Source organism: Ursus americanus, chromosome 6 (assembly GCF_024610735.1).
Source record: "Ursus americanus isolate L20-20 chromosome 6, mUrsAme1.1.p, whole genome shotgun sequence".
NCBI classification, from domain to species: Eukaryota; Metazoa; Chordata; class Mammalia; order Carnivora; family Ursidae; genus Ursus; species Ursus americanus.
Window position 1 is genome coordinate 46,140,107 of NC_142132.1, and position 13,791 is coordinate 46,153,897.

General features: G+C 51.1%; 1 protein-coding gene across 3 annotated transcripts in view; it reads right to left on the minus strand.

Annotated features, from left to right (window-relative positions):
* SH2D4B (SH2 domain containing 4B) overlaps positions 1-13,791 on the minus strand; it is an 86,010-nt gene that overhangs the window by 23,532 nt on the left and 48,687 nt on the right. For all 3 annotated transcript variants that reach the window (XM_045783564.2, XM_045783565.2, XM_087862981.1), the window contains exons 5-6: positions 6,686-6,902; positions 4,686-4,810 (exon numbers count right to left, since the gene is read on the minus strand). In XM_045783564.2, coding sequence (XP_045639520.2) covers positions 4,686-4,810; positions 6,686-6,902 — 342 coding nt within the window. The remainder of the gene's footprint in view (positions 1-4,685; positions 4,811-6,685; positions 6,903-13,791) is intronic.

Below are 13,791 nucleotides of genomic sequence, written 5' to 3' on the forward strand. Positions count from 1 at the left end.
AGTAAAGCGCAGGAAGAGCAATGGGGTCCAACTGAGCCAGTGTTCAGACAGAGGATGTTCTTAATAATTTTAGATACATGCTGAAGTCTGAAAATAGATTTCCCCCCCAAAGCCAAGCTCATATGCACTAGCTGTTCTCGGGAGTATTTTTGTAGAACTAGAAGACTCTCTTACAACCCCAGGAACACGATAATGAACAAGGGAGAAAGGAGGAATAACTTTACCACTTTCTCTTTTTACCCAAGGAGACTATTGAGAACTCCTTGGTCTTAGCAGGAAGCCAGTTCTCCTTCCCCTCCCCTCCACCCCTGCACTCTGTTTCCCAGAGTGGGTGGGGTCTCTGGTGGCCCACCGCAGACTCCAGGAGACATCAGCGCTCACACCGACACGGCTCATTAGGGTGGACAAAACACATTTGTTGGCTTGATCTCGAAACCAGTGTTAAAATCCCAATTTCATAGATGGGGATTCAAAGGACATGCCCAAGGTCACAGAGCTGCTAGGTTCAAGAATGGACTCCATATCTCCAGACTCCTTGTCCACATTACTCTTTGGAGCATACAGTGTATCCAAATGTGTTTGAGGGGAGGGAAGAAACTAGGAGTCACAGTGGTCATTTTTAACTACCGTAAAACCCAGCTAAATCAGGGCTCCTGGGTGGTTCAGTCGGTTAAGCGTCCAGCTCTTGATGTTGGCTCAGGTCATGATCTCAGCCCCACATCGGGCTCCATTCTCAGCGTGGAGTCTGCTTGAGATTCTCGCTCCTTCTCCCTCTGCCCCTCCCCTCTCTTGTGTGCTGTCTAGAATAAATACATAAAATATTTTTTTTAAATGTTTAAACTCCAGCTAAATTAACAAGGAATGTTTTACCCAGGAAAGAAAAGATTAATACTGGGGTTGTAATAGATTACGTTATTGGCCAAATTCTCCTTCCCTGCTTGTCTTCACACCCTTTGACATAGAGCTTCGCAGTTCCTCACAGGAAAGGAGCAGGGTATACTTTCCCACCCCTGAACTCTGTGACATATTGTGGCCAATGTTATGAGGTCAAAGTTGACAGTGTCCTGCTTCCAAGACTAGTTCACAAGCCTAGAATGCCCCTTGCTCTCTGGTCCCTGGGAAGAGCATGCCTGGGCTAGCCTGCTGGTCCTTGGGGGGAGCGTGGGGGATTCGGGGAGCCCAGCTGCCCCCACTGAGATGTGCAGCCAAGACCAGTTGAGAACAGAACCCCCAGCCCTCCTGAGGCAAAGGCTCCCTCACAGTTAAACGGGAGCAGGCTGCCTGCGGGCAGGATAGGCTGTAGCCTCGTCTCTGGAAGGACTGGGGAGGCACTCAGGGATGCTGTCAGGGAATGCCTCCACTGGGGAAGAAGTTGGACCACACCAGTAGTTCAGACTTTGAGATTTTAGGTACGAAGCAAAGTTACCCTCAAGAGTTTGGAAACTAACATGGGGCTGCTAGCTTTTTGCTTTTCTGAGCAAAAGCAATATATAAAAATAACTGCCGCTTACTATCACCACCAATTCATAAAAGATAGAACATTTTCACACTACGATTGAGGAAAGGATATCATCATCTTAGAATATGACACAGTCCTTTCCAAGCAAAGACTGTTGGCCACCCTCCGTCCATGAGCCTTTTTTTTTCCTTCTGTCACAGATCAATAAAAACTTTGTCACTAAATAGTTTCTTCTGTGTATTAGCAACTTTCCTGCATGCTTTATGATAGAACTGTCAAGAGAACATGAAATCAGTTACATAAATTATAAGACTTAAATCATGGTTCTGTTTGTTCTGTGACACTATAAAAATGACATTTTTTTCCATCAGGTTAGAAAATAAAGCTAGAGATGAATTCGAGCCCTGCTGTCGTGCCTTTGCCCCCGGCTACCACAAGCACTGCGGAGCCCCCAGAGCCCCTGCCCCACCCCCGCCTCCACAGAACTTCAGAGCCGCAGGATGCAGGCGCTGAGATGCTGCTGATGTCCTTCCATGCTTTTAATGGATGAATGAAAAGGAAAGCGACAATTCAAAGGAAGTTCTCTCAGGGCTACAGGGACGCATAACTGGGACAGAAGTGAGCAGCAGGGAATCCCCTGGGACCAGCTGCAGGGATGTGTGGTGCAGTCACCTGTGAATGTTGACTCTTTTCTTTTCTGGGCCATAAGGAGCCTCTCCGTCTTTCTGTAGGATATGTGGAGGACTGGGGTTGGGGGGGGAGGGAGCTGCTACAAGTAGACGGCTCCCGCTTAACCTCACTCATCAGGCCCTCAGAAGACCACACACCTACCAGACCTACCAGGGTCCAGTGTGGAGAAGCAATGGCTATTCTTTGGGACTGGGAAGACTGGCTCTAATCTGGCACTCCATTCCCACCTTCACCCATTCTTGAGGCATTCAGAGAAAAGGAACAAGGTCCGTAATTTCATAGGCTTACCTTCAGGTAAGGGAACAGACAAAAACAAGTAACAAGATAAAGAGCAGTTGGGTGAGCACTCTTTAAGGGATACGCGAAGTGAGTTGAGAGAAATTGGCAAAGGCTGCTTCAGGTAAGGATTCAGGAAAGGCCTCTCTGAGAAGGAGATATTTGAGATGAGAAATAAGAATGCATCCTCCATACAAAACGCTCGGAAAAGAGCAGTACCGGGCATATCAAAAGCAAGTGCAAAGGGCCTGGGGCAGAAAAGAAAATGGCTTGTTTGAGGAAGAGGAAAAAAGCCAGAGCTGTGGAAGCAAGGTGGACGAGGCGAGAATTGTGGTATGAGGCTGGAGCAGGAAGCAGGACCAATCATCTGGGGCCCTGCTGGAGTTTGAAATTCATTGCAAATAGAAATGGAAGGAAGCAGTGGGTATTAAGCAAGGGAGTGACAGGACCTGATTTATATTTAAAATATTCTCGGGATGCTGTGTGAAGGATGAATTGTGAAACAGGCAGACCAGTGAAGACATTCCTGCGTAAACTGAGTGGTGCCTCTGTGACCTTTATGATGTTGGACAGTCCCTAAACAATCCTACATTCAGTCATTCCACCTGCAGTATGGCTACCGCCTACACTTAATAGTTCACAAACTCCCCTGGCTCCTGAAGTTGGGGATGAAGGGGCACATGGTCTTGCTCGCCCCTGCATGATTTCACTCCAGCTGCCTTTCCTGGAGCTGGAGCCATGCCCACAGCTTGCCTGTGAGGGCCCCCCGTTAGCCCTTAAGAACACACGGTCTCCAGTGCCCATCACGACACTGAGGTCAGCTCTCCATCCGGATGGAATTGAGGACACAGGGAGGCTGGCCAGGAAGGAGGCAGGTAGTTCACACTGCAAGGACACATGGGCCAAGGTGGAGGCAGGCCAAACTCCCAGGAGGCAGGCAGAAGTGAAGAAAAGGCAGGTCAGAGTCTGATGGAGGCTAATCGCAGCAGAAGAGCAGGGGAGTCCTCAGACAAAGCTGGGCTCAGTGCTGATAAGGGAGGGAAGACTCTGGGAGCAAGGCCAGCATGCAGCTTACCCAGAGAAACCCCGCAGTCTGGCCAGACTACTGGAGAATAAGAGACCATATGCAGCACAGCGGAGATGTCTCAGGCAAGTGTCTCCTGGAGAAGCCAGCACCCAGGAGACCAGCCCACTGTGTGGGGACACATGAGTAAGCTCAGCCCAGATCATCTGAGCCTGGCCCATCCCAGAAGAACTGCCTGTTGATTCCAAAATTTATGAATAACCCATAAATGCTTAATTGTTTTCAGCTTCTGAGTTTTGGGGTGATTTGTTACGTCGCAATAGCTAACTGACGCAGAAGAGGCTAATGGCCAAAAAAGACTCCCGTTTCACTGTAGCAAGTCTCTGCTGATACCATAATCCTGTTTCCCGGTTTGGGGCACCTATAGGTTCAGATCACTGGACTGGGATCATGAGCTTGAGATATATTCTTGAACTTGACTTTACAAGGCTATTGGTGATATGATGAAAACTTTCTCCCCAATCTGGACCTGTTTCCTTATCTGAAAAATGAGGAGCTAGACACTTCCAGGGAGCCTTCCAGCTCTCATGTTCTATGCTCGGTTGACTCTGACCTCTTCATTCAGCCACTCTGTCATCTAATCAACAAGTATGTGTTCAGAGCCTGTAGTGTGCCAGCCTATGGTCAGGATCTGGGGTGCAGGCTCAGACCACGAGATGCGGGCTCTCCCCACCAGGAGCTCCCTGTCTTGTGAGTATAGAGAAGACACTTCTGGGGAGCCCCCGATGGCCAAGGAGGCTGTGAGTGAGAACAGTGGGCAAGATCGTGGTCATCCTTCCCCAGCAGAGAGAGGGGAACGGATCCACATTCAGAATCCCCGGGACCTCCAGTCTCCTGGACTCCTGCTCGGAGATGTTTGCCTTGGTCCCTAAGGCCTTGGTGAATGCCACTCAGCATTTCAGCTCATGCCCTGGGGAAATCAACATCTGTGCCTTGAACTCAGCACATCCAATGAGCAACCAGAGGACAGCCATGGGACCTGTCTCCACGCCGCTCTCCCCCAGGCGACCCAGGAGAGCCAATCCTTAACACTTGGAGACTGGCCGGTCTCTGTGGGGGCGGAGCAAAAATGACAAAGTCCAAAGTCCTCCAGTGCCCCTGATGACCGCAGTCCTTCAGGACCTCCTCCCAACCCCAGAGAGAGGCAGACATGTGGCGCCCAGAAAGCCATCCTACCATGGAACCAAGGCGCGATGGATTTGGTGTTCCTCTCAAAGCCGGCTCGGCGAGGCAGCTGCTCCTCCTTAAACCAGCGGACTATGACTTCTCTGGAGACGGGTCTCAGCGGGCGCTCCCAGGTCCTGCTGAGAAGAGAGATGAAGTGTGGAGAGGCAGGGAGTGAGGGGGGGAGTGGAGGGAGGGGGAGGGGAGGGAGGGCCACTGTGGGAATGACTCAGCACGATGGCCACACTCATGCCTGTGGAGAGAATGAAAGGAGTCAAGGTGCATGAAGGCACTTTGCAGATAAGAATGCACCAACTATTATTATTTTTCCCAACAGACCACTGCTATCGCTTGCTTCCAAGAAAGCCACACAGATGGGAGTGGAAAAGAGGACAGGAGGGGATGTTCAAGAGAGAGAAAAGGCATTTTTTTCCCTCTAGAATTGCAGGGCAGGGCACAACCGTCAGCATCCATGAAGGAAGACCATCACATACCAGGAGCGGCAGACCCAGGCACCCGGAGAGACCAGCCATCAGCCTCCCTCCCCGGGGTGGCCCGTGTGTAAAATGAACATCTACAGTGTTATTCATTAAGGGCACTGTTGGTCATAACCAAAGATTTCAAACAACTCCAATGTCCATTAACAGTTTTTGATGAATAACTTCTACCACATCTGTGGAGTGGAATATAACACAGCTACTAAAAGGAAAACTAAACCAGGGCGCCTGGCGGGCTCTGCCAGTAGAGCATGGGATGCTTGATGTCGGGGTCGTGAGTTCAAGCCCCACATCGGGTGTAGAGATTACTTAAAAAGAAAATCTTTATTTAAAAAAAAGAAAAGTAAATAAAAATAAATGAATAGCTAAGAATTGATATGAAAAGACCTCCAAAATATAGTTAAATGGAAATGAAAGTCAAGATGCAGAGCCCTGTGTACAGTATGCAAGCTTTTCTGGAGGGAAAAAAGAGAGGGCTACAACTTTCCACGTCACCAACTACACAAAGGAAGTGGGAGTGGAGACCACACATACACTGAGACAGTGCTCCCCTGCGGGGCAAGGGACAGCCAAGTAGGTGGAGGCAGGAATGGGAGGCGGCCATTTTCTATATTTCCTTTTAAACTTCCTGGTTTGTGAATCATATAAATGACAAGAAAGGAAGGAATGGAGGGAGGGAGGAAAGGAAGGAAGAAATACAGGTATGGTCAGCCCTCCCTAGACCGCAGGGAGAGGGAGAAGGGGGTTATGAATACTCCTAAACCCCAATTAGAGCAAAACTCAGAGCAGACTCTTCTACAGATGAACTGTGGCTCGGGGACCGAGCAGGCACTCACCACCCACCCTCACGGGGCAGTAGCTGCTCAGCAAGGATGGAGGTGTGGGGGACCAAGCTTGGAGCTGGCCTATGGTGGGCACAGGTGGAACGTAGAGGGGCTCCAGGCAACCTCTTGACCCTGGGTTCCGGCAATGATGGGCAGTCACCTAAGTGCCCTTGCCCAACCACTCCGGAGACACCAGCATGTGTGCGGACCCTCCTGCACTCAGCCACGCTCATCTGCAAACCTGTTATCAGAACCAGGGTTGCAGCAGCACGACCTGTGGTTAGAAAAAGTAGCCAGCCCTGGTTTCCCAGCAGCAGGGCCACATTGAACCCATTTGAGGTCTTATATGACAAGTTCTTAGCCTGGGACCTGTGGGCCTTTAAGAGCTTGAAATTATATGCAAACATTTTTGGGTATTTTCATATACACATCTTGGAGGGAAGAGGGTACACAGCTTTCTTAACATTCTCAAAGGAATCCTAGACCCCAAAATGTTAAGACTCCCAGAACTCTAGGGCTATTGGAAATCTCCAAACAGACTCCTCATTGCCCCCCTCTGGCCCCATTACGCAGACTTGAACACTCAGGCCCACAGCTGGGAAATGACGAGCTCCAAATTTCACAGCTGTTGGAGCAGAGCAGGGACTGGATCCCCCAGCCAGGCTGCATTTGCTGAGTCCTCCAGACCCACCTGACAGGTATGGCAAGGGGTGGTGGAGGCCCGGGGCCTGGGAGGTGGTGGTAGAGTCTGGCCTCCTGCTCATGACTCTGGCCAAGCTCTCGGAACATGGAGCTGAGGCCGGCGACGGTGCCCTTCTGGATGGCGCGGAGGGAGTGGCGTCGGTACTCGTCCCTGGCACGCTGAGCTCGGCGGCTCCTCTCCTCATCCGCGGCCTTGGACCTGCGCACTGGAAAGGGGTGGAGAGTGTGTTCACCCAGACCCACAGCCCAGGCCATATGCCCAGCAAGCCAGGATTGGGCCCGGAACCCTGGGACTCACCCAGAGTCTCACAATTCACCTGGATTCACCCACGTGGGCTACATGGAAGTTCAGAGCCCAGGAAGGGAAGGGCAGGCCCAGCTCTGGCCAGCAGCCCTGGGCTTGCCTGTCACCATGGAAGCAGAGACACTCATGACAGTTTAGGGTCATCTGCCTGTTCCGGTGGCCCTGGTCCAGAATGAGCAAGCCACCTCTGAATGGAAATATACACCTCTATATGTATTTCTTTCTGGGAGCACCTGGCTTAGAGCAGCTTCTCAAACCATGTGCCCACCTGCCAGCCTCAACGGCACCTGTCAAGGTGGTCAGCATCTCCAAATACCACTGCCATCCCCCACACTGACTGTAGGCTTTTTCCGTGCCAAGCCCTTGTTCCATGCTTTCCCTACAATATCTCATCACAGACGCTTCCCCCGACCGCCCAGGTGCAGGGCCCGTCACTATGTCTCCGTCAGAAAACCAGCCTCCAGAAGGTTACATAACTACCCCCAAAATAAATAGCTAACAAGGGGGCAGAGCCAGGGTTGAAACCCGAGTGTGGCTGGCCCTAAACCCATGCAGCCATTTCCACTACCTGCACCCTACCTCTCAAGCTCCCTTCCTTTGAAAACCAGGTGTACCTGACACCAAGCCCCTGCTCCCTCGTACAAAAAGCCCAAAGAGCATTTAAGACCCTTCAGTCCAACCTCCTCGTGTTGCTCATGTGAAATCTGAGACCCAAGGAAGGACAGTAACTTGCGCAGCTGGGTCAGTGGCCAAGCCAAGCCAGGAGCCATCCTTCCTGCTACCACAGGCTGAGCTGTTGGAAACCCTGGTGTCCTGGTTCTGCTGCCCTTTCTCTGGTTTGCGGTGGCCTTGACAGCTGCTGGGTGAGTGTGTTGGAGAGAGAGGACCCTCGGGTAGCTCTGTTACTCACAGACCACAAACTCCAGATGCCCCTCTCTCCAGCCTTCCAGCTGTCTGTGTTTCCCACGGCAGGGCCCGGTCCCAGCCAAGCAGCCTCGGAAAGACATCTGTGTGTTGCTGCTTCTAAAACTCTAAAGGGAGTCCTGGAACTGGGGAAATGCCAAGAGAGGGAACACAACCTGTTGGAGGCAAGGTCTAGAATTAAAACCAACTCTTTTGTAGTCTGATTGCATTTCATCAGGCTCCTAACTGCCTTTAAAATCTAATTCTTTTTGTAGAGAACTCTTGGAGCTGGACATGTTCTAACTGTGCATGACGGGTGACTGCGTGTCCCCGGGCAGGTCCCCTTCCCCTCCTGGAGTCAACTCTTACCCAGAGTCTATTCCTATTCCAGCCCCATTCCACACGTGTGTGGCAAACACCCACAACCGACCAACATCAGAGAGCTGGGTTCTGTCAGTGTTTGGAGGATACAAGGTAAATAGCCCTTGTCCAGACGGAGAGCACGTCTACCTCTCAAGTTGTCAAAGACCTCTTCTTGAAACATAATAGAACGTTTCCCCAGATCTGAGGAAGGCAACATGAAGGCCGTCTCTCAGAAAGATTTATGGAAGTGGAGGTCACATGCCGAGGACCCAGTAGGCTGAGCCCCCCAAGAGCAGGTGGGGATTTCCTCTGCTCTGTTCATCGCTATATCCCAGTGCCTACATACACAGGTGTCAGTCAACAGCCAGTACCTATCCTTGGATGACTGCGCCCAATTAAGTATGTAACTCTGAGCTGGGTGCAGACATAACAAAGATCAGACCCTTCCGTCAAGGCGATCCGAGCCTGCCTGGGAAAATAAGACAAGTATCTCTAACACAATGAAATCTGGGACAGATAAATTATCATCAGGGTTTAGGGACAGCAGTTCTCATATTCTGTGACGGAGCCAACGGCCATCTCAGGAAAGGAAGATTCTGGAAAGGTCAATAGAAGTTTTCCAGAGAAAAGAAGCCATCCAGGGAGAAATCTAGGTTTGGTGCCCAGCTGGTTCATCTGTCCGTTCCAGACACTAAGAACACCATAATGCCTGCCTCGCATTGCCATGGGAGGGTCAAAGAAGGCCAGGATGGCCGGGCGTGAGCTCTGCAGCCACTAGCCAGCAAACTAAACACAGAAGCTCGTGCCCTAAAAAGCCAGCGACCTTTGAGAGCTTACCGCCCCTGAGAGACAGGGACACTCAGTGACAGGTTGCGGAAAGAAGTCATACGCAAACGAGGAAGACAGGCTGTTGGAACCCAGCCAGGTGAGGCCCTGAGCCATCAGACACACAGAGACTAAACCCAGCCTCCTAAAGGCCAGCTCTAATCCAGCCATTCTCTTCCTCAAACGCCTTCAGGGGCTCCCACTGCCCACAGGATAAAGGACAACCCCCCCTCCTCCAGCCCTTAAGAAGCATCCTGCCTGCCCCACTTTCTTCTCCAGCCCAATGGCTTCTGAGCTCCTCCCACTCTGTGCTCTGACTCCCCCGTGCTCCGGGCGCTGAGGACCCTCTCCCGCGCATCTGTGCTCAGCCACTCAGACCGGCTGTGATGAACGGGCAGCCAGGGCAGCCAGAAGGGCCAAGCACTGACGGCTCTCAGGGGTGGGGAAGCGGCCGAGGCTGGGAGCAGCAAGCAAGTGGGGGCTCTGCCTTGGCCTGGCCTTGGCAAAGCCAACCTGCTGCCCAGCCCTGATTACAGAAAAGGGACCCACACAGGTGCCTGGGTGGCGCAGTCATTAAGCGTCAGCCTTGGGCTCACGGCGTGATCCCAGCGTTCTGGGATCGAGCCCCAGGTCAGGCTCTTCCGCTGGGAGCCTGCTTCTTCCTCTCCCCCTCCCCCTGCTTGTGTTCCCTCTCTCGCTGGCTGTCTCTCTCTGTCCAATAAATAAATAAATAAAATCTTTAAAAAAAAAAAAGAAAAGAAAAGGTACCCACACAGAGGCACACAGGGTCAAGGACGGCTCCAAGACAGCTTTCCCGGGTTTTTTTCCTCCCTGGCATTTTTTGGTTTTGTTTTTGAGATATCGTTGACATATAACATTGTGTAAGTTTAAGGCAGACAACGTGTTGATTTGGCAAATTCGTATATTGTGATGACCGCCACCATACCTTAGCTAACGCCTCCATCAGCTCCCATGATTCCCGTTCTTTCTTGTGGTAAGAACATTTAAGATCTAGCTCCTTAGCAATCTGGAAGTATATAATGCAGCATCGTTGACTGTAATCGCAGCGTGTTCGCTCTCCAGAACCTACTCATCTTCCAGCTGCAAGTTCGTGCCCTTGGACCAACGTCTCCCCCCAACCAGCCCCTGGTAACCACCATTCTAGTCGGCTTCCGCGAGTTTGGCTTTTTTAGATTCAACATGCAAGTGATATCAGGTAGCGTTTGTCCTCTGACAAATCTCGCTTAGTGTAACGCCCTCAAGGTCCATCCACGCTGTCGCGGATGACAAGATTTCTATTTTTCTCATGGCTTAATAATATTTCATTGTGTGCCTGGGTGTGCGCTCACACACACACACACGTGTGCACACATGTTCCTTATCCACTTATCCAAGGACAGACCCTGAGGTAGTTTCTGTACCCCGGCCTCTGTGAATGACGCCACGACGCACATGGAAGTGCAGGTATCTTTCCGATAGCCTGCTTTCATTTCCTTCGGCTACATCCTCGAAAGTGGGGTTGCTGGATCATAGGGTAGTTCTATTTTTAACTTTTTGAGGATGCTTCATACTGTTTTCCACAGTAGCTGTACCGACTTACATTCCCACCAACAGCACACACTGGGCCCCTTTCCTGCACGTGCCTGCCACACACCATCCGGCTTCCCTAGGAAAGTCCCTGAACACCTCTAGGCCTCAGTTTCCACTTCTGTCAAAATGAGAATGACACGAATGTCTGCCTCACAGAGTGGTCATGGAGAATAAGTGAAACATAAAAACACTAGAAACTATGAAGTGTTCTGGAAAAGCAGTGTCTTATTTGATCAGGCCCCTGATGTTGGTCCTTTCTTCAAATGTCCCAAAGCCTTAGTCTGGAGCCAGGTTGCCTAGATTCAGACCCCAGCTCCATGTCCCCGCTGTGTGACACAGGACAAGTGACTTCATCGCCCTGGGCCTGCGTTTCCTCCTAAGTAAAATGGAGAAAACATAAAGCTGTCATGAGGATTGAGAGAGCCAATAAGGTAAGCCACTTAAAACCATGTCAGGGACATACTAAACACCACGGTTAAGTGTTCGTTAAAATTTTTCTTTTCATTCACCCTGGTGTTGCCAGGTCCAAACCAGAGTTCATGGCCAGTCCAGAAGGGATACCCTTGTTGGTCAATCACAGGAAATCCGCTCTGGGTTGAGCATCTTACCCTAAATTGTCCTTTGAAATCTTAAAAGGTTGCTTTAGTTCCTTCTCAGAATCACGAATGGATTCAGACTGTATCCCATGAATCTGCCACGAAAACCCTCAGCCAAAACCCATGGGGTTTGTTCCTTCTAACCCAGTGAAAATAACCAAAACTCGTATGAGAAGCCACACTGGGAGCAGCCACGAGCATCTTTTGCCCCGAGCCAGTGAGGGTCAGACTCTCTGCGTGGCCCGGCGCACCCCCTGCAGAGGTGAGGCCCCCACACCGAGTCACCTGCTTCCTCCCCCAGCCTCGCTCTGGCCCAAGGTGACGCCCCGCGGGCCTGTCCAGCAGGCACTGCGCATGGGACAAAGGGTGAGCACGGCCACCCCCACTTCTGATAGGATCCAGAGCCTCCTGTCTCCTGCCGGCGGGAGACTGAGGCTCATCTCGCAGTAACACTGTAAAGACAACAAGGACCACGGGAAAACACTGAAGGCTCCAGAAGCAAGACCGACTTGAGAGATGGAACAGTGGACCGAGCACAATAAGACACTACATCACACCCACGAGGATAGCTATTTTTTTTTTAACTTGTTTAATTAGAAAAAATAGAAAACAAGTGTCAGCAAGGGTATGGAGAAAGCCAGCAACTCGTCTTCTGGAGATACACCCAAAAGAACTGACAGCAGGGCTTTGAACCCATTTTTGCACTGCGATATTCACAGAAGCATGCTCCACAATAGCCAAAAAGGTGGAAACAACCCAAATGTCCATCAAAAGACAAATAGGTAAACGCAGTAGGGTATACACACACGGTGGGATATTACCCAGCCCTAAAGAAGGGGCTTCTGATCCCTGCCACAATGTGCATGAGTCTTGAAGACAGGATGCGAAGTGAATAAGCCAGACATGAAAGGGCACGTGTGGTTCCACTGATACTCCACGTACTGTACTCACAAGAGTTAAATACGCAGCGAAAAGAGAATGGTGGTTCCAAAAAGCTGCGGACAGGGTGGATCGGGACTTACTGTTCAGTGGGGGCAGTTTTAGTTTGGAATGGTAAATTTCAAGTTGTGTATCTTACCACAATTTTCTCTTAAATCGACATTCTGGAACATTCTGGTTGGTAAGCCCTGGGCTGAGCATTAAGAAGCCAGAGCACAGGGGCGCCTGGGTGGTCCAGTTTGTTAAGCGTCCAACTCTTGATTTCATCTCAGGTCATGATCTCAGAGTCATGGGATCGAGCCCTTTGTCAAGATCTGCGTTAAGCCCCATGGGGGCACTGCACTCAGCGGAGAGTCTGCTTGAGATTCTTTCCCTTTGCCCCTCCCCCTGCTCACGTTCACTCTTTCTCTCAAATAAATACATAAATCTTGAAAAAAAAAAAAAAAGAAGCGAGAGCATAGCTAAGTGTCGCCATCAGCTAGATGTATACCCAACTGTGTCCCCGCCTCAGCCCTCAGCTCTCTCCCATGCAGATAAAGGGGAAGGTCCCTTCCAGCTCTGACCCCTATCTCAGGGATGCACCCACACCTGCCTAGCCCGGGGCCACCTCCCCAAAACTGAGACACCGCTCTTCAGGACTGCCCAGCCTGGACCCCTCCTGCTCAGGAAGAAACCAGGAGTCCCCCCCGTTTTGGAATCCAACCTCTCCCTTATCAGACCTGGGAACCTCAGCTGCCGCAGCCTTGGAACATTTGCTCGGCTTTACTCCTCACCGTCTGGCTATACTGGGACCAGTTTTCATCTTCCTGGGTCTTAGTTTTCCCTCCATGGAGACAGTACCATCCTTTATCCAAGGGCTGCCAACACTGCCAGACTGGTCTGGAATCACGTCCTCATCTGTGCTCAGGATAACCCCGCTCAGTTCTCTAACACCGAAGACAAACAACAGAAGTTGGTTTTCCTCCCGGCAGAATCTGCAAGCAGTTACATAGCTCCAGACATCGAGCCAGGCCAGTCACTGCAAGAGGCAGGGTTCTTAACACTCTAACACAGTCGGGCAGGGTGTGCACATTATTCAGCACACGTGTCCTTAGTTACCGCTCTGTGCCCACGCTGTGCTGCACAGGACCCAAGCTGCGCCTTGCACGCCTCCAGGGGGCGCAGTCTCTGCGTGACCATCATAGGTGTGTACACAGGTAACAATTTTCTGGCAGATGATAGTGCAGTGTCTTTTTCTAATTTTCACAAGGTCAGCGTAACAGCCGGCTGCCAAGCTGATACTAGGAGATACGGGTACAGCAATGAGCAAGACGTAGTCCTTGCTCTCAGAGAGCTTATCGTCTAGCAAGGGAACCACGCCAGCAAACTGTGGAACTGTGCTGGAGAAGGACATCTAAACTGATGCCTGGTGGACACGTGGGATTCAACCAATAGAGGCCAAGGAGAGGGTCTTCTGGGCAGAGCAGGCTCAGGGGCAGAGGCCCAGCGGCAAGAGGGAGCTCAGGCATCCCTCCTGGAATGGGTCGGCATGGCTGGAGGGAAGCTCTCTGATGGACCGGGCAAGAAGGGAGGATG